Source organism: Neoarius graeffei, chromosome 12 (assembly GCF_027579695.1).
Source record: "Neoarius graeffei isolate fNeoGra1 chromosome 12, fNeoGra1.pri, whole genome shotgun sequence".
NCBI lineage: Eukaryota > Metazoa > Chordata > Actinopteri > Siluriformes > Ariidae > Neoarius > Neoarius graeffei.
In genome coordinates, this window is record NC_083580.1 from 13222383 (window position 1) to 13249186 (window position 26804).

General features: G+C 39.8%; 1 protein-coding gene across 1 annotated transcript in view; it reads left to right on the forward strand.

Moving 5' to 3' along the window:
• The window catches only part of si:ch211-196i2.1 (collagen alpha-1(I) chain), a 235161-nt gene that overhangs the window by 176896 nt on the left and 31461 nt on the right, over positions 1 to 26804 (forward strand). The window contains exons 28-47 of the mRNA XM_060936612.1: positions 1796 to 1849; positions 2029 to 2073; positions 2160 to 2213; positions 10467 to 10538; positions 10955 to 11008; positions 14704 to 14757; positions 14846 to 14899; positions 18015 to 18068; positions 18176 to 18229; positions 20562 to 20606; positions 20751 to 20795; positions 22622 to 22729; positions 22870 to 22923; positions 23003 to 23056; positions 23145 to 23198; positions 23315 to 23422; positions 23546 to 23599; positions 23721 to 23828; positions 23921 to 23974; positions 24088 to 24141. Of these exons, the coding sequence (XP_060792595.1) occupies positions 1796 to 1849; positions 2029 to 2073; positions 2160 to 2213; positions 10467 to 10538; positions 10955 to 11008; positions 14704 to 14757; positions 14846 to 14899; positions 18015 to 18068; positions 18176 to 18229; positions 20562 to 20606; positions 20751 to 20795; positions 22622 to 22729; positions 22870 to 22923; positions 23003 to 23056; positions 23145 to 23198; positions 23315 to 23422; positions 23546 to 23599; positions 23721 to 23828; positions 23921 to 23974; positions 24088 to 24141 (1233 nt within the window). The remainder of the gene's footprint in view (positions 1 to 1795; positions 1850 to 2028; positions 2074 to 2159; positions 2214 to 10466; positions 10539 to 10954; positions 11009 to 14703; positions 14758 to 14845; positions 14900 to 18014; positions 18069 to 18175; positions 18230 to 20561; positions 20607 to 20750; positions 20796 to 22621; positions 22730 to 22869; positions 22924 to 23002; positions 23057 to 23144; positions 23199 to 23314; positions 23423 to 23545; positions 23600 to 23720; positions 23829 to 23920; positions 23975 to 24087; positions 24142 to 26804) is intronic.

Consider the following 26804-nt stretch of genomic DNA (forward strand, 5'->3'; position numbering starts at 1 on the left):
AGAAGAAGTTACAGGTCTGTGAGAGCCAGAAATCTTGCTTGTTTGTAGGTGACCAAATACTTATTTTACCGAGGAATTTACCAATTAATTCATTAAAAATCCTACAATGTGATTTCCTGGATTCTTTCCCCCCATTCTGTCTCTCATAGTTGAAGTGTACCTATGATGAAAATTACAGGCCTCTCTCATCTTTTTAAGTGGGAGAACTTGCACAATTGGTGGCTGACTAAATACTTTTTTGCCCCACTGTATACAGTTTTTAACCTACACCAAATATGCCGATCAGTCAACATGTTCAGGGTTTGGGGTTTTTTGGTTTGGTTGGGGTTTGTTTGTTTGTTCGTTCTGCAGTGCAACTATAGGACTAACGTAGCATACAAATAACCTCACCTCAAATCTTTTCCATAATTATATGCCTAAATCTATATAGACTTGCTTCGAATGACATGAGTAGGCTATAATTCGGTAAAATAGCCACCACATAGTGTACCTTCCTGTTTTTCAGTACAGGGGCTTTGTTTTCATACCAGCTGGTTAACACTTTTTTTGTTTGTTTGTTTTTTTTGTTTTTGGGGGGTTGTTTGTTTTTTTGTTTTTTGCTGTTTAGCTTACCAAAGTTTTTTATAAAATGATGTGGTTGAAACAGTGCAAAAAGGACACAACTTTTTTCCCTTATTGTAGTCTGAAAATGTTAACTCATTAATGCTTCCTGGGTCCCCTGCTAGTGCAAATGGATAAAACAGTATTTTACTAACCTTAAGTTGTCAGCTCCAAAAATAGAAAACACAAACTTTCACTCATTTCACTCATCGCTTCTAGTATTATCTTGTGAAGTTCCTAAGCCTGCTTCCTCTCTGTACCGTTATCCCGGTGTGACGCTGCTCCATTTGCTTAATGGTTCTATCCTTGCCTTGTCGAGTCTGTTTGCTAATTTGTCTTACCTGTACACTTCTAGTTTTTGTTGTTGGTTTTTTTTTGTCTGCTTCAAGTTTTTCAGTAAACCTGCAATTACATCCAATTTGTACACAAATACAGTACGCATATTTGTACAATATCTGACACAACTCCTGTTCATTTTCTTACAGCCTAGTTTTGTTGATATGCTTTTTAATTAAACACTTTATACTCATTCTTATAACAGTAATAATGCCAATAATAACAGAGTAGACCTTACCTGAAAGGTGAAATTACCTCTGTGAGAACCCAATAGAGAAATCACACCCTTTGTTACTTTTATTACATAATTCTGTTTTTTTTAAAGATTTTTTTTACCTTTATTGGATAGGACAGTGTAGAGACAGGACAGGAAATGAGTGGGAGAGAGAGAGACGGGGAGCGATCGGGAAATGACCTCAGGTCGGAATCGAACCCGGGTCCCCGGATATATGGTATGGCGCCTTATCCACCTGAGCCACGACGCCTCCGTAATTCTGTTTTTTTTTCCCCCCACATGCATATATGAAATGTTGCACTGGGTCAAGGAAAGATAGTAAATCGTTCCTTGTGTAGAAATGTTAAATTAAATGTGCTTTCGACCTTGAGCGAATGGTCATTTTTTTACACCACTTTAATTTTCAAGTTGACACTTTAATAATGGATAATTAACACTGATATTACAAATACGCTTGCATTACCTGAAGAGGTCCAGTTCATGCACGTGCAAGCAGAAGAGTCATTGAAATGTGCCTTGGAAATATTGATAAGAATTTCGAAAGGCACAACAAATAAAAGATTGTTAGTGTTTTTAATGTATTTTCTAATTATTTCATTTGAATTTAAAATATTTGTCATAAAGGGCAACAGGGGACCCGAGGGTCGTCAAGGAAAGCCAGGACCGAGGGGACCAAGGGTAGGACAGCACTATTTTTCAATCTGTTTTTAACCATCTCAAAACTGAGAATTGATGATCAGCGTAAAATATATATATATATATATATATATATATATATATATATATATATATATATATATATATTTAAAGTGCTGTTTTATGGTTGCCTGACTGATTGCCATGTGCCTCTACGTCAGGGTCGTACAGGGCAAAGAGGTCACAATGGAATGCCTGGACCTCCGGTGAGATTACATTTTTACACAGACAATAACAGAGCCTTAATGGCAAAATGTCAGAATGTTCGATTTGTTTTGTTTTGATATTTCAGGGATTTCCAGGTCCTCAAGGAGGAGTCGGGGCTGAAGGAAAGCCTGGTACACAGGTTCCCATTCTATATTCTCATACCATGATTCCGACTTGCTGCTTGTTTCCACGTTGAAATGCAGAGTCGAGGGTAGGAGCAAGGGGCTGCTGTGTGTAAAGAGTTTCTACGGGCATTGAAATCTGAGCAGTTCTCCAGTAACCTTTTAACATAACATTAGTAACATGATTTTTGTAGTTTCTGCTTTTTAACCCATGTGCTACATGATGATTTGTGTCAGAAAACAGAATCCAGGGACACATGTCTGCCAGGGGGCATTTTGAGTTATTGACAGATTCAGAAAGTACAGTTTCTAAGCTTTCCAATGATGCCTTCCATGTGGAGATCTGACAATATTTGAAGAATGTGTGGCCTTTTGAAAGTGTATACTTCTTAAAACAGAAAAGGGAGAAAATCGCCCTCAAAGTTTTCCATCTCAGCTACTCTGGGTGCAGGGCGGGCACACAATGGTGCTCATTTTCATGACATTAAGGAAAGCTCTACCCCCTACTAGCTAGCACAATGCTACTTTCATGTAAACAAAGATCACCACGTCAATTTTCCTTCCATGCAAAGTATGCCCAAAACAATTATGAAGTACAAAAATAAGTCCTAAAGTATACTTTAACGTTTTGTGGTTGAAAAATTACTCACACCGTAAGAAAGAAAGATAGCACAATGATGACACAACTAACACAACACTAGTTTCATGTAAAGCCTCGGTCACAACCGGCCGTATGTGCTCCTACGGCCGGTCTACATGCAAAAAACGCAAGAAACGCACGGAGGGCGCGCATGAAACGCACGAGAGCGCGCGTGTGACGTGCTGATTTTCGAGCCGCAGACCGGCCGCAGAGGTTCTTTGTCATGTCAAACAAACTCTACGGGCGCTTACGTTTTTTTGAGGTTGCAAGACAAACTTACGGCCAACGCGCGTCTTTCTCCGTGAACAAAAAAAAAAAACGCAGCGATTTGGGAAACGCCAAAAATCGCACGGCCAAAAAATCGTACGTCCGGTTGTGACCTAGGTTTAACCAAACCACAACACTCCCCGTTACATGCAAAATAACCACACAGCCTTAGATTAATAAACTTACCACATCAGAAAGAGAAACGGTGCCTTGCACACACCAATGCCTCCGATGGAATGTAATCCTAGAACGGTCCGTGTATCATCTGATCATTCAAGTATTCCATTCAATCTGGAAAACGAGGTTGCGTTTTTTTTTTTTTTGCTAGAAATGGTTATCTCCGATGTAAATACCGTGTGTCTGTTTGCTTCGCGGTGTTTCAGCTCCTCTGCGCTCTGTTTAGCTTGCGCATTCCATAGTGAAATTACATGCCTGTATGCAGCTTAAGTAGCCACGAGCTCAACTCGCATCATACAGCTGATTCATGAAAAAAAAAACAAAAGACTTAAATCATCATGTGAATGGCCCATATGGTAATTTACCCACACCCCCCAGCAGGCTACAGTCCTGACAAAAACGAGACAATTTGCAACAAAAAATGTATGCTTTTCCAACAAAGCAATCTATTATCTGACATACTGATTGCATTCTTCAAGATCTCAACTTGCACATGATGATGGAAAAAAACAAAAATCACAAATTTCGAAAAAAAAATGCTTCTTTTGCGATTATCTCGAATTCGTTTCGGCCAACATGTGTCCCTGGATTCGGTGAGGCGTCACATATTTTATGCTTTCTCTCGCAACAAATTACCGTAGAAATCATTTGTGAGATTTTGCCACACAATGTCATGCTAACATGGTTTTGGGAAGCAAACACTTTATTTAACAAAACTATAGAATGCCATTTGAGTCTGGTGAATTGTGGACACAATAAGCTGTTGGTGCACATGTGCTGGATCAAGTGCTATTTTATAAGCTGCCAAATAATGAAGACGGGAGTCATATTGTTAAATTAATTTGCATTGATTTAATGTAATAATTACAACTATCAATATTCAGTCAATATACTGGACTTCTAACAGATTAGCTCTTTATCTTATGTAATCTTTTTTTGAATTGTATCTTGCAATTTTTGTCAAATTTGTATTTCAGTTGACAGCAATGACAAACACCTTTCCCTTTTTCTTTCCTTTTATTCAGGTGTAAAGGCAAGTGCTTATGTTTAAAGACTGTGGTCTAGATTCTAATGAAAAAACTCCATCTTGGATACTTCTACTCAAAAAACATTTTTTTTTTTTTTTAATCTGGCAATCTCATGAAGCATAAACTAAACACAGCAGTTTTTTTTTTTTTAAATCTGAATCTGGAGACCACACAGCAAAAAATGACATCTTAGTGTAAGTGGAAATATCTTGAATATAATCAAATTAATCTTGTATTTCCAATTATAAATTTTACAATAAACCATATTTGTTGTCATTATTAAACCTACAACCCCAAATCAGAAAAAGTTGAGTATGGAAAATGCAAACACAAAAAGGAAGCAGTGATATTTCATATTTTGTCTGGTCAACTTAATTCCATTTGTTAATATAGCCCTCCCTGCATTTCAGACCTGCAACACATTGCAAAAAAAGTTGGGCTGGGGGCAATTTAGGGCTAGTAATGAGGTAAAACAATTAAATAATGATGTGATGTGGAAGAGGTGATTGAAATCATGATTTGGTACAAAATCAGTATCCAGGAAAGACCTAGTCTTTGAGGAGCAGAGACACGGACCAAGGATTGCCAGTTTGTCAACAAATGTGTGAGAGCATTATTGAAATCTTCCTCAAAGAAAAATAGGAGGGGATTTGGATATTTCATCTGATGTGGTGCATGATGTCATGAAACGATTTAAGGAACCTGGAGGAATTTCAGTGCGTAAAGGGCAAGGGCACAAGCCTAAGCTGAACACCTGTGATCTTCTTCAATCCTTCAGACAGCACTGCATCAACTTTGGCAAACCTTTGCAAAGCACTGCCATGCGAAGTTGCATCTACAAATACCAGTTAAAACTTTACTGTGCAAAAAGGAAGCCTTATATTAACTGTGTCCAGAAGCGCCATCAAATTCTCTTGGCTTGGAGGCATCTGGAATGGACCATCACACAGTGGAAATTTGTATTGTGGTCAGACAAATCAGTAATAGAATAGAATAGAATTAGAATAGAATGCCTTTATTGTCACTATACACATGTACAATGAGATTAAAGCATCTCCAATAACAGTGCAAACAGTGTGGAGAGAGAGAGAGAGAGAGAGGAAGGGGGGAGAAAAAAAAGGGGGGGTGTAAGGGGGTAAGGTGCACAGTCTGAGGTGTATGTGTTGTGTTACACATTATGGAGTGAGGTATTGCACATATAAAGTATTGCACAGAGACAGTCACATGATAAATTATTGCACGAGAGAGTCACATTATAAGATAAAATATTACACATTATGAAGTATTGCCCCCGTGTCCGCGTGGGTTTCCTCCGGGTGCTCCGGTTTCCCCCACAGTCCAAAGACATGCAGGTTAGGTTAACTGGTGACTCTAAATTGAGCGTAGGTGTGAATGTGAGTGTGAATGGTTGTCTGTGTCTATGTGTCAGCCCTGTGATGACCTGGCGACTTGTCCAGGGTGTACCCCGCCTTTCGCCCGTAGTCAGCTGGGATAGGCTCCAGCTTGCCTGCGACCCTGTAGAAGGATAAAGCAGCTAGAGATAATGAGATGAGATGAGATGAAGTATTGCAAGGTAAGGTAAGGTGCACAGTCCTGAGGTGTATGTGTTGTGTGTAAGGTGCACAGTCCTGAGGTGAATGTGTTGCGTTTCACATTATGGAGTGAGGTATTGCACATTATAAAAGTATTGCATAGAGAGTCACCTTATAAAGCACATTATAAGTTAGTAAAATAGTAAAATAAATAGACTATAAAGTCAGAGCATATCCGAGTTCAGGGCGGTTATGGCTTTTGGAAAGAAGCTGTTTTTTAATCGATTTGTCTTTGTCCTGATGCACCTGTAGCGCCTCCCTGAGGGCAACAGGTCGAACAGATCAAAGCCAGGGTGGGAGCTGTCCTTGATAATATTCTTAGCTCTGCTAAGGCAGCGGGAGGTGTAAATGTCCATCAGGGAGGGGAGAGGGCAGCCAATGATCTTCTGTGCTGCCTTAACTACCCTCTGGAGCTTCTCCCTGTCTACAGCAGTGCAGCTGCCGTACCATACTGTAATACAGTACGTCAGCAGGCTCTCGATGGATGAGCGGTAGAAGGTCAGCAGCAGGTTGGAGCTTAAGTTATACTTCCTGAGGACTCTCAGGAAGTGTAGCCGCTGCTGAGCCTTCTTAATGACTGCTGTAATGTTTGCTAACCAGGAGATGTCGGCGGAGATGAGGACACCGAGAAACCGGAAGGTGTGGAGCCTCTCCACATAAACGTTGTTGATGTAGAGGGGGGCTAGGTCGGTGCTGTGCTTCCTAATCCAGGTCTTTGTTGAAAGAAATGGGCGTCGTGTGTTCCAAACCAAAGAGAAAAACGACCATCCAGACTGTTACCAGCAACAGTAGTGGGGCGGTTTAGCTCGAATATTCAAAAGGATTGTGCATTTTGTGATACAAGCATCAAATTTGGCACAAATGTACATTGATATATGGCGAACATTTTCAGATATTGAGCCACTCGGAATTCTCCCTTCATGTCTGCCATATTGGAATTCAAAATGGCCACCATTTGAAATCTACATTTTCGATTATCTTTGGGTCTAATGCTGCTATTGACTCGATTCTGGTGTCTAAATGTATGTTTTGGGGGGCAAGGAATCCAATGGTAACAATCTGCATCGCATATTTTGTACCAATGAGCCGCGATATTGGATTTCAAAATGGCCGTTGTTTGAAATCTACATTTTCGATTATCTTTGGGTCTAATGCTGCTATTGACTCGATTCTGGTGTCCAAATGTATGTTTTGGGAGGAAAGAAATAAGAGACCACTTAAATCTTTTCTTAAATCAGCATCTCTGTGTACGGCAGCCATTTCATTCCAGTGTCTGTGCTGGGATTCCAACACATCTCATTTTACTTAATGAGGTATTGATTAGGTCATCACCTGCACCAAATATTATTTAATGAGGGAAAGTATAAAATCCACTGATGTGGTCATCACTATCCTCTTGCAGTAGGACCAGTCTGGATGGCAAACACAGTGCTAGTATTACCTTAAATTTAATTGGAATATAAAAATATCTATTCTTCATGTAACAGTCCACAGAATGGAAACAACAGGGAAGTGAAGTTTAGGTCAGATAAGCGCAAATGTAGATTTCAAATGGTGGCCATTTTGAATTCCAATATGGCGGACATGAAGAGAGAATTCCGAGTGGCTCAATATCTGAAAATGTTCGCCATATGTCAATGTACATTTGTGCCAAATTTGGTGCTTGTATCACAAAATGCACAATAGGCAGGAAGAATGGAACAAAATAACACCTGAAATGCTTCATCACTTGGTGTCTTCAATCCTTAAAGGTCTTCTTGCATCGTTTTTTCATTAATTGTGCGGTGGTCTCTAGTATGAATGAATGCCCTGTGAGCCGGTTTTGGTGAAAAAAAATGCTGTGGTTCTCCTGTTTCAGGCTGTTCTAGTTTGCTGGAGGAGTGGGTGGCGGGAGAACGACAGGATTTCAGCTCTTGCTAATTAAATATTCATGACATGTAAACGTGTTACCTCTGATTGGCTAACAGCAATCAGTAAATGTGTTACCTCTGATTAGCTAACAGCACCATGCCCCTTTTCCACCAAAGCAGTTCCAGGGCTGGTTCGGGGCCAGTGCTTAGTTTGGAACCGGGTTTTCTGTTTCCACTGACAAAGAACTGGCTCTGGGGCCAGAAAAACCAGGTCCAGGCTAGCACCAACTCTCTGCTGGGCCAGAGGAAAGAACAGCTTACGTCAGCGGGGGAGCGGAGTTGTTAAGACCAACAACAATAAGAAGATCGCGAAAGGTCGCCATTTTTAAGCGACGAGAAGCAGCAGCTGTACAAACGCGAAGTCATCCATTATTATTATTGTTGTTGTTGCTGCTTCTTCCTTGTTGTTTTTGCTTCGATATTCGCGCCAAGGTTTAAGCAAACGTAGCGATGTAACTGACGTATACAGCGACGTAATGACGTATACAGCGACGTAATGACGTGGCACCGCGAGCTATGGAAAAGCAAACTGGTTCTCAGCTGGCTCGCAAGTTGAACGAGTTGTGAACCAGCACCAGCACTGGCCCCGAACCAGCCCTGGAACTGATTTGGTGGAAAAGGGGTATGTGACGCTACCTCCAGTGAGTCAGAACAAGCGGATGTGAGTGTCTTAATACGGCGAGAGAGAAGGAACAAACCGCGAAGGGAAAAATACCGTGCGCTGACGTCATTGAAGTGCGACGCGAGGAAATAAGAAATTCAACAAATGTTTGGGTTTTTACTGAACAAACAAACAAATAAAATGAACGAGTGACTTAAAAAAAAGAATGTGGGTGTCTTTGTAAAAACTGTTTTGATTGGCTATTATGGTCTCGACATCAATGTAGATAACACGAATTTTACATCACATTCAACGAGATTTAAACGAGACTAAAGATAGCGACTTACAAATAATGTGTAAACATCGTTGGAGTTAATAAAGTTTGAACAGCATGAAGGAACATACCCCAACCCCCCGAAATTAATTAAAAAAAATTCTCAACGGATTTGGCATAATATAAAAAGGTCGTTTTTTTACTCAGAAAAAGCGGAAATCCGCCGAAAAGCGGAAAACTCTCATCCCTGCCTAGCTTGTGACCATGTCATGCATGCTAACGTGGAGAATATGAACATGCTATTTTGTAACAAAAACCTTTGAACAAAAAGTTGATGTTTTACTTACAGCTTGTGAGTTGGTGGTCGATCGTCTTGACGGTACAGATCCAGGTATTAAAAACAACCTCAAAGCAAAACCACTACTGAAGGCACCGAAGTTTGAAAAGTCACTGTGGTTGAAATGATCAGAACACAGTACTAACGTTGCATTATACTTCGCTGGTGGTGTTCCAAAGATAAATTCCAACCATTTCTTCTTCAGCTCTTCTATCTTGGGCAAGAAATGCAACGTTGATGTGTTACTGCCACAAATAACACAGGCACGAACTTGTTCAGCCATGTTTTCAATTTGCTGTTAGGTCCTCTTCATTAGCTACTGACGAGATGGGCTCTGCTATCTCTCCTCGCGCTTAAATCCGAACTTCCTTCCCGTGGGCGGTCGCAAGCCAAGGTGGGCGAGGCCATGAATACTAATTTACGAAGTGACGTAAGTTTGTATGGCTTTTTCAGATCCGCTCGTTTTTCCGACTATTGTCTTTCATAAGCTAATACAGGGAAGGGGAGTAGAATTACATTTTCACATGCAGCATGCATATACAACTCGGAGTGAACTATAGTATTTCAAAAAGAGCCAGTATTAAATGTTTTTGGTGGAAGGGCACCTTTAAGCATATTTTAAGTGTTGTGAGAAGGAATGGCAACATTATAAAATGATAAATTCTTTACCGTCCCAACTTTTTTTTTTTTTAAATCTGTTGCAAGAATCAAAATTGAAATAAGTGTTTATTTTGAAAAAACAATAATATTCATGAAGTAAAACATCAAATAATGTGCTGTTGTATTGTTTAGTGTGCAATACAGGTCAAAGATTATTTACAAATCATTGTTTTCAGTTTTAATTTCAATTTCAACATACTGTCCCGACTTTTTCTGATTTGGGGTTGTATTTTTAGACATTTTTACTCACGTCAAGCTTGAAATAATCTAGTTCTATCGGCGGATAACTTGGCTAATTTTATGCATTTATTTCTCAAAAGGAGCGAAATTATTTGCCAAAAGAATATCGCAATGTAAAGCTTGAAATTAGTTTTTAACGTCAAGCAATAGGTCTAACATTCTCAGATTTGGTTTACTGTAATCTTAATAGGAAATGCTCGATAAGTTTGACTATATTCGAAATATTTTCTCTTGCTAAGATGTATTATTTTGCAGTGCAGTAAACCAATTTAAGCAGCTACATAATCTGAATCTGAATATGCAAAATGTTCTTCACATAAATATTGTCATAACTTATGGAATTAAATTAAGCGAGGTCTGAATACAGCCCTATATTATATATAGTATGTAAAATGATGATATATCGAAGCATGGCAAATTGTATTTATTTCTCGGATGTTAACGTTTATAATGCATCTTTCTATATATTAATGTTAGATTCCTAAAACTCCGAGATTTCAGCAAAACTCCTCTGTTACAGACTAGTGGAGTCTGAATGATTTCATTGCTTAATATCTTTTCTGTATTTCAGGGACCCCAAGGTGCTTCAGGTAACCCAGGGGAAAAAGGACTAATGGTGAATACGTTTCTTTCAAAAATAAAGCCTCAGATGGTTACCTAAATGCAGTTTCTTTCCTTTTTATGTGCTATATGTGCTTTCGTTATTCATCAGCCCCTACCATTGAGCGCTAGATGTTATTTGACAGCACTATGATGCTGAAATAAGCTCTTGTTGGTATACTGGTGATCATGTCTTTAGTGGATGTGATGCGCTTGTTATAGTTTCATAAAAAAGGTCCTCCAAACACATTATTTTGAAGGATTTGAAAATGGGCTGCTTGTTGAATGTTGAATAGCCTATCTTAACCATAAATGATCCAGTAAAATACAGGGTGCTGAAAATGCAATGGTGACCTATAATCAGCTGAAAAATAAACACACAGTTTTGTAGTAATAAGTTTTCTCTTTTTTTTTTCCCCCTTCTTCATCCAGGGTGTGCATGGCATTGCTGGGGAGCCTGGTATGGATGGACCAACAGGACATCCTGTGAGCTTCCTTTTCCTTATCACCATTTAATTTATTCAAAATAGCTTAAGGACTGTATTAGTATTACAGGCACGCCCATTTCATTTAGTGTCTAATTTAATAAGAATATTAATAAAGGCAGCTAATTGGCACGGGAAGCTAATTTGTATGCAAGCACTTTAAGCTGAAAGCTTATTTACCAAGAAGCTGATGTATATTTTGACGAGCTCTTTTAAGCTCTGTGTAAACATGCTCACTCATAGATGATAAAATATTTATGAAAAATAAATTGGACCCTTAAAAAATAAGGACTAAAAAGATGATGGCAAAGACAGAGAAAACATAATATTGGTTTTACTCAAACTTGACTAATTTGCAGTGTACGTATCATAATGTGATGAATAAGGTGTTTTATCATCAACTTTTGTGGCATTTTTGAACCATAATAATCATCATGTTACATGTACAACCCCGATTCCAAAAAAGTTGGGACAAAGTACAAATTATAAATAAAAACGGAATGCAATGATGTGGAAGTTTCAAAATTCCATATTTTATTCAGAATAGAACATAGATGACATATCAAATGTTTAAACTGAGAAAATGTATCATTTAAAGAGAAAAATTAGGTGATTTTAAATTTCATGACAACAACACATCTCAAAAAAGTTGGGACAAGGCCATGTTTACCACTGTGAGACATCCCCTTTTCTCTTTACAACAGTCTGTAAACGTCTGGGGACTGAGGAGACAAGTTGCTCAAGTTTAGGGATAGGAATGTTAACCCATTCTTGTCTAATGTAGGATTCTAGTTGCTCAACTGTCTTAGGTCTTTTTTGTCATATCTTCCGTTTTATGATGCGCCAAATGTTTTCTATGGGTGAAAGATCTGGACTGCAGGCTGGCCAGTTCAGTACCCGGACCCTTCTTCTACGCAGCCATGATGCTGTAATTGATGCAGTATGTGGTTTGGCATTGTCACGTTGGAAAATGCAAGGTCTTCCCTGAAAGAGACGTTGTCTGGATGGGAGCATATGTTGCTCTAGAACCTGGATATACCTTTCAGCATTGATGGTGTCTTTCCAGATGTGTAAGCTGCCCATGCCACACGCACTAATGCAACCTCATACCATCAGAGATGCAGGCTTCTGAACTGAGCGCTGATAACAACTTGGGTCGTCCTTCTCCTCTTTAGTCCGAATGACACGGCGTCTCTGATTTCCATTAGAACTTCACATTTTGATTCGTCTGACCACAGAACAGTTTTCCACTTTGCCACAGTCCATTTTAAATGAGCCTTGGCCCAGAGAAGACGTCTGCACTTCTGGATCATGTTTAGATATGGCTTCTTCTTTGAACTATAGAGTTTTAGCTGGCAACGGCGGATGGCACGGTGAATTGTGTTCACAGATAATGTTCTCTGGAAATATTCCTGAGCCCATTTTGTGATTTCCAATACAGAAGCATGCCTGTATGTGATTCAGTGCTGTCTAACGGCCCGAAGATCACGGGCACCCAGTATGGTTTTCCGGCCTTGACCCTTACGCACAGAGATTCTTCCAGATTCTCTGAATCTTTTGATGATATTATGCACTGTAGATGATGATGTGTTCAAACTCTTTGCAGTTTTACACTGTCGAACTCCTTTCTGATATTGCTCCACTATTTGTCGGCGCAGAATTAGGGGGCTTGGTGATCCTCCTCCCATCTTTACTTCTGAGAGCCGCTGCCACTCCAAGATGCTCTTTTTATACCCAGTCATGTTAATGACCTATTGCCAATTGACCTAATGAGTTGCAATTTGGTCCTCCAGCTGTTCCTTTTTTGTACCTTTAACTTTTCCAGCCTCTTATTGCCCCGTCCCAACTTTTTTGAGATGTGTTGCTGTCATGAAATTTCAAATGAGCCAATATCTGGCATGAAATTTCAAAATGTCTCACTTTCGACATTTGATATGTTGTCTATGTTCTACTGTGAATGCAATATCAGTTTTTGAGATTTGTAAATTATTGCATTCCGTTTTTATTTACAATTTGTACTTTGTCCCAACTTTTTTGAAATCGGGGTTGTACTGTAGAGTAAAGGAATACTATTCAATTGACTGAAAATATTCAGCGTTTCAGTGTCTTTAACGTCAACAGTGTCTTTGACCTATAGTACATTCAAGCCTTTTTTTTTTACACAAAATATGGATTATGTTTGCATATCACACCCATAAAAATACCCAAAACTGGGAGACGATTTCACGCCAAAGGGCAAAGTATTCATAGTGGTGAAAAGAGACCCATAAAATACAAACTGTATTGCTCTTGTGATATGCAGATATAATTTATGATATGTGGACAACACATCACATTAAAAACAAAACAGTTATTGAACTGTTTTTCGATTGTTGAGCTCTGTTGTGACGGAGCAGCTCCGTCACTGACTGCGGCCGGCACAGCACACACGTACTATGCATCTCTCTTCCCCTCCCCGAACAATAGCGCGACCAAGGGTGCACACTTGGTAGCACAAATATAAAGACGCATACACACACAAACAGATGAACTTACCTGGTCTATAGAAACGCCCCGCCATAACCTACCCATCCGCTTCCGGCGGCAAAACCGGGCGGGAGAATAGGCGTCACTTATATAGAGGGATGACACGGGGGAAGACGGGTCAGGTGATGCACAATAATGTTTTAATAATAATGTCAATCCGGCCATGGTCATCATACATGTATATTTTTGTGGGATGTTTGGAATGATTATTTATGGAAAAAAAACGAACACTACAATGAAGGGAAGTTGTTTATGGGTTTTTTTTTTTAGGCCTAGTGGGAGGGGCTATGGGTATAAAAAGGGGCTGCCTGGGCCCTACTAGGTGAGTGTGGTGAGTTACAGAGAAGGTAACAGGGAGTCTTGTGTTGAGTTGTTGAAGAGCTCATTTTTTTTCCTTCCCCATTTGCGTATATAGTGCATTTCTGTTTAATTTTTGTTTTTGTTTCCTTCACGTTATTTGGATTTTGGGTTGTAAATACTGGCACTGCTTGCACCTGGTGAGGTGAGGACAATAAAGAAAAAAAAAAAACACGACCATATTTTCCGACTGAGCCTGTTTTTTTTTTGGGGGGGGGGTTTCGAAAGAACCCCGCAACATCTGTCATGAAAAACAATCGCCAGGGGATTGTTTGTTCGGAACAATTTGTGCCACAGGTAAATGTGAATTTTGTGTTTAAAATAGGAAAGAAATCACAGCAGTGAAATAATGTGAAGTACAGTAAACAAACAGTTGGGGTTTTTTTGGGGTTTTTTTAATCGGTGGCAGATGGAAAACACTGCACACTGAAAAGCGAAAACTTTTATTCCGTTGTTCATGTCGCTTGAGTTCTTCAGGTGGGCTTTTGTGTCAAAAGTGAATATAATTCCCAGTTGTATTGCTTTCATCAGTGAGTTGCAGCTACGGCACACTGAAATTAAATCCAAAGAAGGCCCTTTTTATTGGCTCTTTTTGACTTGTAGGTTTTTTCATTCTTTGTGGTGAAGGAACACTGTTGTTTTTCTCATGGTCAGGTCATCCAGAGACTTTAACAAGTTCTAGAAATAAGTTCCAGAGCATGGTTTATATCAACAAATATTTCTTGAGAGGACAAGTCAGTAATGAATAATTCAATAATGAACACACCATGTACATTTACTTACAATTATACCTCACTGTTATTCCATTTGCAGGGTCCACCTGGACAAGAAGGACCCATGGGCAGTCCGGGTCCACCAGGAGAGAGGGTAATTGTGTTCATGTTTACTTGCTTGTTTCAGACCATTTTGTGCCAAGTGAATACTAGTCTATAATTTAACGTTGCTATTTTCTCAGGGTTTCTCTGGAAAGCCAGGAGCAGTGGGACCTCAGGGCCCCGTTGGCATGTATGTAAGTGATGCTTCTGCATAGATCTCCAGCAAGTGGGTCTTTTCAATTAACAGTGTTTGTATGTAAGTCAAAACAAAGTGGAAATCACCATTTTCCACTCATATAAATTAATATGCATGTCTGTAGTCATAGAAAAATGGACTTAGTGGTCAGGTTTATTAGATATATCTGCTTGTTAACACAAATAGTTTTCATGTTTTAACAGCAAGTATGCTAATCATTATTCACAGGGTTTTTTGCTTAACCATACATTTCAAAGGGAAGGATGAGACCTGGGAGAAGTTTGGATCATGCAGTGATTGGTGCATGCTAAAGAGGATGGTTCTCGAGAATTTATTGGGGGGGGGGGACAGTGAGTGACTATAGTGAGTACATAAAAATGAGATAATATGATACGTTTCCCAGATTTAGAGGGTAAAGTTGAGGTTTAGCGGAAAGATCATAGATCCAAGGATTCATTCTGCTTTGTGTCTTGAGTAAACACTGGTGATGGTTGTGAACTGGGGAATTGAAGGCCCTTGTCACACCAGGTCAGTTGTCAGCCGTTGAAACTTAAGCCGTTTGATTGGCTGTTCAATGAAATGAATCTTAGCAAACCAGCCAAATTTTTTTCCACACAACATACTGATTTGCCATTTTTCTTTTTTTTTCCACAATAGAGCAGCTGGCTATATATATATATATATATTAGTGCTGTCAAAAATGTCGCATTATTAACGCGTTAACTTGACTCAATTTTAACGGCGATAATTTGTTTATCGCGAGATTAACGCTCCGTGACATGATGTAGGTTTTTCATAAGCTTTTGAAACTGCCAGGAACTTGGAACAGAGACTTCGCTTAGAAAACCGATAGCAGCTAGACTGTGATGCCGCGCCCCGCACAGCCAGAGTCCTCTGCCCTCCTCCCCCCAAAGAACCAGCGCGGGCAGGGCGCGATAGTAGAGATGGGATTTATGGCTCTTTGATGGGATCCGCATCTTTTTGATCCGTTCTTTGAAAAGAGCCGTTCAAAGGACTGGCTCATTTGGCTCTTTTTAAATATTTATTCAGTTTTAAGAAGACAGCGTCTAAAGAAGCCAGATCCCTCTGAACTGTAAACTCAATGCTATCCCAGAAATCCTTCCTGTAATATGCAAATTTGGCCGCCTCTGATTGGACAGCGCGACGCATCAACAGGCAGAAAGTGTAAAAGTACAAAATGTGTTAAGTGAGCTGAAACAGTAAAGATCAGATTCAATGCAATATTTATCAACGAACAACTTAAAGTTAATATAATAGTGTACTTTATATTATAATCAAGCATGTCAAGCCTACTGTCACTGTGTAACCTGTCTCTCTGAGTTGTAGACTAACTCAAGCAGTAGATCACTTCACTCATGGTTCTCTTGCTAGCCCCACGCCTCGGGACGAAGAGCCACGGTGCTCGGCTTAGGTTTCACTTTGCAGTGGCTGTGTCAAGACGTGTTATGCTTTGCAATAAAAAAAAAAAAAACAACATTGGTACAAAGCAAGCCCATTCACTTTTTTATGCTGATAAGAGAATTACACTGGTTTTTCATGTGACAAAAATGTGCGATTAAATTGCGATTAATCGCGAGTTAACTATGATAGTCGCGACATTAATCGCGATTAAATATTTTAATCGCTTGACAGCACTAATATATATATTTTTTTACAATTTGGCCATGCAGACCATTTAAATTCTAAGCAGGCTCTTTCAAGTCAGCATGAGCTATTATGTATGAGTCTATTAGTGCTGTCAACACAAATAAACTAAGTATATATCGAAGAAATAACAACGAGTTTGGTAGAGATTCTATTTTATTAATATTTTTATTAGGAGGCAAGGCACATCAAAACAGGAAACAATGTCAAATCAACATTCAGTACCACACCATCCCTGCACAACAATCTACAAAATACACCTACCAATACCACAGAAATACTGTGCATCTCGATGAATTAAGAGAAAGGCATACAGTCTACCTCTTAGGATTTTTTTTTTACAAACAAGAACAAGACATTACACAATTCAAAGAAAATAAAAATAATAAATAAATAAATAACGAAGTTCTATTACGTAATAATTAAATACTAAAGCTGCACAGTACAAATAAAACCAAAAGGCAAAAAAAAAAACCCTAAAATAAATAGATAAATAAATAAAAAGGGAGAGAGAGGGTCCGTCAGTTAGGGGGCAGAGACTGGAGAGAGTGGAAGAATGTAAGAAAGGGAAGCCACTTGTTATAAAATTTAGCAGAGTTACCGTTCACTGAATATCTGATCTTTTCCAACTTTAGAAAAGACATGACGTCATTGAGCCACTGACTACTCGAGGGAGCTAGAGATTCTATTTTAAACAGTTTCTCAATTCCAGGAACTCATAGAGCCCGCGGAAAAAAAAAATAACCGATTTGTCCTGTCCCTGAAACTGAACTGGGTATTGCTTCACGGTAGTAGCAAGTTAGCACTGAACCTGAATCATTCAGTGTTCATTTGCTGGTTGTACATCTTCCTGTAAGTTATTCTTCTCGTGTGCTGAACAGATAGTTGGAGTTTGTGTGTGTAAAAATCTTAACCCGCACAATAAATATAACATGACAAAAATAGTACAGCACTAAAACCGTACCAGCTGGCTCCACCACAAAACTGGGAAGTCGGGCACCACTGTGAGCTGCTGGGAACATTTTCTCTGGCAACCACAATTCAGTGACATCTTAAGTAGTCATGTGACTTCAGTATCTCCTGTCGTGTGATCATGCGGCTTTTGTATGTTTTTTTTATTTTTTATTTTGCCAGCGTTACTTCCTCTCACACATACTGATGGTGTTTGGATGAACATTGAAATGTCTTGTTTGGTTTTCTTTGAACAGTCCAGCGACTTCAATACAATTTTAAACATTTTACCTGGATGTCTTAAAACAAACTTAGATAGACAGCATTATTGGTACTGATATTGGGACACCATTCTGACATGCTATTTAGTACATTAGTATGCCATTTTTTGGACATAGTAGGCCCAACTTAATACCCAGTACAGTGCATTTAGACCGTCTTTGCTTATATAAGCTCCCTGAAGACAGCTATCTTATAGTGATTTTCTACTTATCAAGGGTTTCCCAGGAAGCACAGGCACACAAGGAAAACCAGGACACATGGGAGAACAGGTGACTACAATATCATATGAATCATCTTTTTACATAATATTCTTACTTTACTTGTGAAGTTTTGGAATTATCCAAAAATTTAACTCCTCAAACTATATACCTGATAGGGAGAACCTGGAGTGAAAGGCCCCCCAGGACCCAGTGCAAAGCCTGGACCTCCAGTGAGTGTTAGGTTTAGATATAATATTTATTTTTTCAAGGAGAATCTGCTCTAAAGAGTTACAGTGGGGCAAAAAAGTATTTAGTCAGCCACCAATTGTGCAAGTTCTCCCACTTAAAAAGATGAGAGAGGCCTGTAATTTTCATCATAGGTACACTTCAACTATGAGAGACAGAATGGGGGGAAAGAATCCAGGAAATCACATTGTAGGATTTTTAATGAATTAATTGGTAAATTCCTCGGTAAAATAAGTAGTAATAGTACTTTATTGTCACCATACAAGTACAGTGAGATGTCGTTTAGAAACAGCCCACAGATGCCCATAAAATAATAAATAAATTAAGTACTTCAAACAATATAGGTACTGTACATCAATATTTAAAATATATATAGAAAATATAAGATACACAATAAATATATACAATCAAATGTACTGGTAAGGTTGGAAGTGATGATATAAAATTAAGATAAATAATAAATAGGTGCAGGGTTCAGGTATTCACTGACCAAGTTAGCAGCGCAGTAGAGGTAGATTAATGTTGGTATGGGACACATACCCCCCCCACACACACGCACACACACACACAGTTGGTAAGTTAAAAATAGAGGTATAAATAGTAATAGTAATAAGTAAGGTGCAAGTGAGTCATCATATTACATTACAAAGCTGTGGCCACAGAATGCAGTATAGTTACCCAGACCAATGCACAGGGTATTATTGCACAGTCCCCACTACACAGTCCAGGAAAGCAGGGGTCAGTATCAGTAATGTCCTAGTACAGTGATCACACTATTGGACAGACAGTGATCACACTATTGGACAGACATCCCCCCTACCCCCACCCCACACACACGCAAACAAGTCACCTTGGTCACCTACAAACAAGCAAGATTTCTGGCTCTCACAGACCTGTAACTTCTTCTTTAAGAGGCTCCTCTGTCCTCCACTCGTTACCTGTATTAATGGCACCTGTTTGAACTCGTTATCAGTATAAAAGACACCTGTCCACAACTTCAAACAGTCACACTCCAAACTCCACTATGGCCAAGACCAAAGAGCTGTCAAAGGACACCAGAAACAAAATTGTAGACCTGCACCAGGCTGGGAAGACTGAATCTGCAATAGGTAAGCAGCTTGGTGTGAAGAAATCAACTATGGGAGCAATTATTAGAAAATGGAAGACATACAAGACCACTGATAATCTCCCTCAATCTGGGGCTCCACACAAGCTCTCACCCCGTGGGGTCAAAATGATCACAAGAACGGTGAGCAAAAATCCCAGAACCACATGGGGGGAACTAGTGAATGACCTGCAGAGAGCTGGGACCAAAGTTACAAAAGCTACCATCAGTAACACACTATGCCGCCAGGGACTCAAATCCTGCAGTGCCAGACGTGTCCCCCTGCTTAAGCCAGTACATGTCCAGGCCCGTCTGAAGTTTGCTAGAGAGCATTTGGATGATCCAGAAGAGGATTGGGAGAATGTCATATGGTCAGATGAAACCAAAATAGAACTTTTTGGTAAAAACTCAACTTGTTGTGTTTGGAGGAGAAAGAATGCGGAGTTGCATCCAAAGAAGACCATACCCACTGTGAAGCATGGGGGTGGAAACATCATGCTTTGGGGCTGTTTTTCTGCAAAGGGACCATGATAACTGATCCGTGTAAAGGAAAGAATGAATGGGGCCATGTATCGTGAGATTTTGAGTGAAAACTTCCTTCCATCAGCAAGGGCATTGAAGATGAAACGTGGCTGGGTCTTTCAGCATGACAATGATCCCAAACACACCGCCCGGGCAATGAAGGAGTGGCTTTGTAAGAAGCATTTCAAGGTCCTGGAGTGGCCTAGCCAGTCTCCAGATCTCAACCCCATAGAAAATCTTTGGAGGGAGTTGAAAGTCCGTGTTGCCCAGCGACAGCCCCAAAACATCACTGCTCTAGAGGAGATCTGCATGGAGGAATGGGCCAAATTACCAGCAACAGTGTGTGAAAACCTTGTGAAGACTTACAGAAAACATTTGACCTCTGTCACTGCCAACAAAGGGTATATAACAAAGTATTGAGATGAACTTTTGTTATTGACCAAATACTTATTTTCCACCATAAATTGCAAATAAATTCTTTAAAAATCAGACAATGTGATTTCCTGGATTCTTTCCCCCCCATTCTGTCTCTCATAGTTGAGGTATACCTATGATGAAAATTACAGGCCTCTCTCATCTTTTTAAGTGGGAGAACTTGCACAATTGGTGACTGACTAAATACTTTTTTGCCCCACTGTATATATAGTGAATATATGGACATGTATGACCCATTTTGTTTCTGTTTAAAGGGTCCAGCTGGCCCAGTTGGAGAGAGAGGCCCTCCAGGACCACAAGTGAGATTCATAACATAATCACCATAGAGATTACAATGTGCTTTAATGCTTTATAATGCAGATGAGGAACTGCTTATTTGTAATGCAAATGAGTGTACAGGGTCTTTCACTTTTATATTCTCATCACTCATTGCATCTCCTCAGGGCCGACAAGGAAATCATGGACCTCAAGGAATAGACGGAGCACGTGTAAGTCATATTTATGGAATATTTTTCTTTTTCTTACTGTATGCTTAGCTTATCTAGCTCACTATAATGTTTTCTTATTGTTTCTTTTTTAAAATATGATTGATTTTTCTTCACTGTACCCATCAATTGGCACTAAAAACACACATGAAATAAAATAAAACTTTCACCTTGTACCAGAGTATTATATTTTCAAAAAATGGCACAGGGAATAGTGCTCTTCTGCCTGAAAATGCTGGGAGAAATGCACCACTTCAGTCTTCATAAACACTTGAAATTTTGCCTTCGTTTCTTAGCCATTTTATAAAGGAGACTTGAAAATGGAACAGCCTTTAGGAACAACTCGTGTCTTTAACTCAGCTGCCAAGACTGCAGCCTAAAGTTATTGCTAGGGTGAACAAAACAGGTACATTTTGTTCTCGACACTTCTCATTTGTTGGTTTTTAAACGTGTCTCATTCTGATAAGACGTGTTTTATGTTATCGTAATGAGAAACAATCAGTGTCTTTGCATGCTTTATTCCGTTATTTCTGTACCCATAATGCACTGTCCATGGTGCTGAAGGAGTTGCTGATTCAAGTGCTGATGTTCTGGCACTTTGGGGTCAGTGGTGCCACTGTTTTCGGGCCAGGAACACACTTGAGAATTAACAAGGTTACGGAGAATTTGTAACAGTTGTCTCGGCAAACAGAAATCATCAAATTGTAGCACGAATGACCCCAAAATGTAAGAACAGCAACACTCGGATCAGTAAATCCACAATGGGGCTCATTTAACAAGTTGGATACAAACAAATGTAGTCATACATCGTTCAGAAGAGAATTTGCCCGAGAAAAATGTTATTCATGAATACCAAGTTGGAAAATGTTCATATCCTATGAAAGCCCCTTAGTTTGTATAAATTTAAGTATAAAGAAAACTCAAGAATGTTAACCTAGATTGATAAACTTCAAATTGTATAATTCGTGAGTTACTTCAATTTTATACATGGATTACTTTGACAAGTTTAAACCACTTATTTATTTCAGTTGCAGACTAGTGAACATTTTGTGAAAGTCATTTCATATTAATGACTTGAAAGAAAGCAATCTAAAACAAACCCATAAGACAGATAAAGTTAACCATTCAATTAGGACGAAAAATAATGGTGCCCTATAAAAGTAGAAAGTGTCCTAACCTGTCGAAGATTTAACTCCTTCTGCCCTTAAGAGGTGCTCGTTCAGCATTTAGACATCATTTTGCCATTTTCAGCTCTCTGAGGTTTGCCTTTAATAGAGATTTGTGGGTATCATTAAATGTATATCAGCCGTGTCATGAATGCAACTGGTAATTTACAGGTGATTATGATTGGCATTGAGAAACAGAAGTATGATTCACCCAGCCTCCCAAAAATATGGCAGTAGGTGGATTGGCAATCTTGTGGTAATATCACATGCAGTGTATATATTGATTTGAACACTGGGTGTGAAGCAGGAATACACTCGGGATGGGAGCCCAGTCTGTCACAAGGCACCATGCACAGACACAGTCATACATCATTCACACCTGGGGGAAAATTATCTTAGCCAGTCCACCCATTGTCATGGTTTTGTGAGGTAGAAGGAAACTGCTGTACCTGGAGGAAACCCATGCACACACATGGAGATAACATGTGAAACTCCACATAAACAATAACCCAAGATCATACCAGGGACGCTGGATCTGTGAGGCGCCACTACCACGTTTCTTTGCTAAGTCAACAAAATTTAAGCATGCTTGTCACACTCCAGTGTGACTTTATTATCCATAGAAAATATAGGTACTGGTATACATTGCTTTCTCTGTTGCAGGGTCCTCCAGGGCTGCAGGGACCTGATGGGACGATGGGAAGACCAGGGCCTGATGGCAGTAAAGGAGCTCCTGGAGATCCAGGTCCAAGAGGGCCTCCAGGTATCCCAGTAAGTCTTGCAACAATAGAAAATCGATACAACATTTCTGCTGAATAAAAATCGGACATCATGAGTGATGGTGTGTGGTCATAGTGTATTGGTGTGTTTAATAGCGTACGTGCTGAAAGTGTTGCATTATTTTTCCCCAGGGCTCTCAAGGTGAAAATGGGTTGGCTGGACCACCTGGGGAGAGAGGGGAGAAGGTGAGATTACTAAGAGCTTAAGTCCTATTAATCTTGCTCTGTTTGAATCACTTACATTAAAATGTGTGTGAACTACCAGGGAATAGTGGGTCCTCCTGGTGATATGGGGCCTTCTGGACTTGAAGGTGAACAGGTCAGATTATCAGCTCTTATAGTGTTTCCAAAAAAAATGGGGATTTTGTTGCCACTTTTCAGTAATTATGTAGTTTTGCTTTCCTTAGGGTCCACCAGGTCTAGTTGGACCAATGGGGCCAATGGGGAGAAAAGGGGATCAGGTCAGGTGATAAATATTATTTTGCAAAATTGATTAATCATTATTATACTACAGAATTTTTGGGCTTTGAGGTTCCTGATTATTCTTGGGTTTTTGTTTTGTTTTGTATTTTCGTAGGGAGAACGAGGCCTCTGTGGTAACGCTGGTCCCCAGGGACAGAAAGGAGAGAATGGTCCACAGGGTACAAAAGGTCTGCAGGGTCCATCTGGGCCACTGGGGAAAGAGGTGAATGGGGTTTTGTTTTTTTGTTTTTTCTTTCTCAGCACACTGTATCATCAAGGTTTGTGTGAATATGACATAATACTATACAAGCAAATGTTTGATGTCTGTATTCTTGTATCAATCAAGGGAGATGTTGGTAAACCTGGAGATCCTGGTGACCCTGGGCCCAAAGGGGAAAAAGTGAGCCATTCATTTTTTGTAAAGATAAACCACATCATTTGTACTGTCTCTTCTGAAAAATATGACACTCAATACATATTAAGGCCTTTGGGGTTGGTGTGGCTTTTTTTTTTTCTTCCAGGGTGAAAAAGGGCATCAAGGGAGGGCTGGTTTAGATGGGCCCTGGGGAACTGTAGGAGAAAGAGGAGAGAGGGGACCGAAAGGGGACAAGGGCAACATTGGCCGTCTGGTGAGAGCAAAAATACCATAGATGTGCTCGTTTAACTGCAGAAACGGTGTCTTACATTTATAAGGAGATAATTTTGTCCACCTTATCCTCAGGGTGAGCCAGGTCTTATGGGTGGAGTTGGATTTGGTGGGTTGAAAGGACTTCCTGTGAGTGGATTTTTTTATTTAATTTGCAGAAGTTAAGATTATTTTGAAACAACGTAATTGATAATTAACAATTTTGCCAAGTTGATCTTAACATAATCTTTTCTTTTACCAAGGGTCAAACAGGTCCACCAGGGCCAGTAGGTGCAAATGGACCACCAGGGTACAAGGTACTAAATTTATTTTACATGCCATCCTGAAATCTATGTATATAACCAATAGGTTTAGCCACATGACAGTGCTGTCAGGAATCTCCACTGGAAATTAAGTTGATTGTTTTTTTCCTCAAATGCCATAAAAATGTGCTGCTGCACAAAACTAAATCATACACTTTATGAAAAAAAAGTATTAAGAAGTGTTGACACTTTTTGTACAACCCCGATTCCAAAAAAGTTAGGACAAAGTACAAATTGTAAATAAAAACGGAATGCAATAATTTACAAATCTCAAAAACTGATATTGTATTCAGAACAGAACATAGACAGCATATCAAATGTCGAAAGTGAGACATTTTGAAATTTCATGCCAAATATTGGCTCATTTGAAATTTCATGACAGCAACACATCTCAAAAAAGTTGGGACAGGGGCAATAAGAGGCTGGAAAAGTTAAAGGTACAAAAAAGGAACAGCCGGAGGACCAAATTGCAACTCATTAGGTCAATTGGCAATAGGTCATTAACATGACCGGGTATAAAAAGAACATCTTGGAGTGGCAACGGCTCTCAGAAGTAAAGATGGGAAGAGGATCACCAATCCCCCTAATTCTGCACCGACAAATAGTGGAGCAATATCAGAAAGGAGTTCGACAGTGTAAAATTGCAAAGAGTTTGAACATATCATCATCTACAGTGCATAATATCATCAAAAGATTCAGAGAATCTGGAAGAATCTCTGTGCGTAAGGGTCAAGGCTGGAAAACCATACTGGGTGCCCGTGATCTTCGGGCCCTTAGACAGCACTGCATCACATGCAGGCATGCTTCTGTATTGGAAATCACAAAATGGGCTCAGGAATATTTCCAGAGAACATTATCTGTGAACACAATTCACCGTGCCATCCGCCGTTGCCAGCTAAAACTCTATAGTTCAAAGAAGCAGCCGTATCTAAACATGATCCAGAAGCACAGACGTCTTCTCTGGGCCAAGGCTCATTTAAAATGGACTGTGGCAAAGTGGAAAACTGTTCTGTGGTCAGACGAATCAAAATTTGAAGTTCTTTATGGAAATCAGGGACGCCGTGTCATTTGGACTAAAGAGGAGAAGGACGACCCAAGTTGTTATCAGCGCTCAGTTCAGAAGCCTGCATCTCTGATGGTATGGGGTTGCATTAGTGCGTGTGGCATGGGCAGCTTACACATCTGGAAAGACACCATCAATGCTGAAAGGTATATCCAGGTTCTAGAGCAACATATGCTCCCATCCAGACGACGTCTCCTTCAGGGAAGACTTTGCATTTTCCAACATGACAATCCCAAACCACATACTGCATCAATTACAGCATCATGGCTGCGTAGAAGAAGGGTCCGGGTACTGAACTGGCCAGCCTGCAGTCCAGATCTTTCACCCATAGAAAACATTTGGCGCATCATAAAACGGAAGATACGACAGAAAAGACCTAAGACAGTTGAGCAACTAGAATCCTACATTAAACAAGAATGGGTTAACATTCCTATCCCTAAACTTGAGCAACTTGTCTCCTCAGTCCCCAGACGTTTACAGACTGTTGTAAAGAGAAAAGGGGATGTCTCACAGTGGTAAACATGGCCTTGTCCCAACTTTTTTGAGATGTGTTGTTGTCATGAAATTTAAAATCACCTAATTTTTCTCTTTAAATGATACATTTTTTCAGTTTAAACATTTGATATATCATCTGTGTTCTATTTTGAATAAACTATGGAATTTTGAAACTTCCACATCGTTGCATTCCATTTTTATTTACAATTTGTACTTTGTCCCAACTTTTTTGGAATCGGGGTTGTACATCCTTTGTTCCTTCTGATGTGTATCTTTAACCCTGGGAAAATGTATGCAGTGTAACATCAATTTCATGAATTTTATGAACATAATTAGACCTCAAGGACCACTGAAGTTGCTTTCAGAGTACATTTCTATTGACTCTACCTTTTAGAGGAAAAATGGACCTACACAGAACTTTAGATAATGAAGCATTTCATGAATCTTGCTTGTAACTCACTCACTCACCCAGGTAGATTGTCTGTCCGTCTGTCTGTCACTCACTCACTCACTCACTCACTCACTCACTCACTCAGGTAGATTCTCACTCACTCACTCACTCACTCACTCACTCACTCACTCACTCAGGTAGATTATCTCTCACTCACTCACTCACTCACTCACTCACTCACTCACCCAGGTAGACTATCTCCTCCCTCCCTCAGGTAGATTATCACTCACTCACTCACCCAGGTAGATTATCTCTCACTCACTCACTCACTCAGGTAGCTTATCACTCACTCACTCACTCACTCACTCACTCACTCAGGTAGATTATCTCTCTCTCTCTCACTCACTCACTCACTCACTCACTCAGGTAGATTATCTCTCACTCACTCACTCACTCACTCACTCACTCACTCACTCACTCAGTCAGGTAGATTATCACTCACTCACTCACTCACTCACTCACTCACTCACTCACTCACTCACTCACTCAGGTAACTTATCACTCACTCACTCACTCACTCACTCACTCACTCACTCACTCACCCAGGTAGATTATCTCTCACTCACTCACTCACTCACTCACTCACTCACTCACTCAGGTAGATTATCTCTCTCTCACTCACTCACTCACTCAGGTAGATTATCTCTC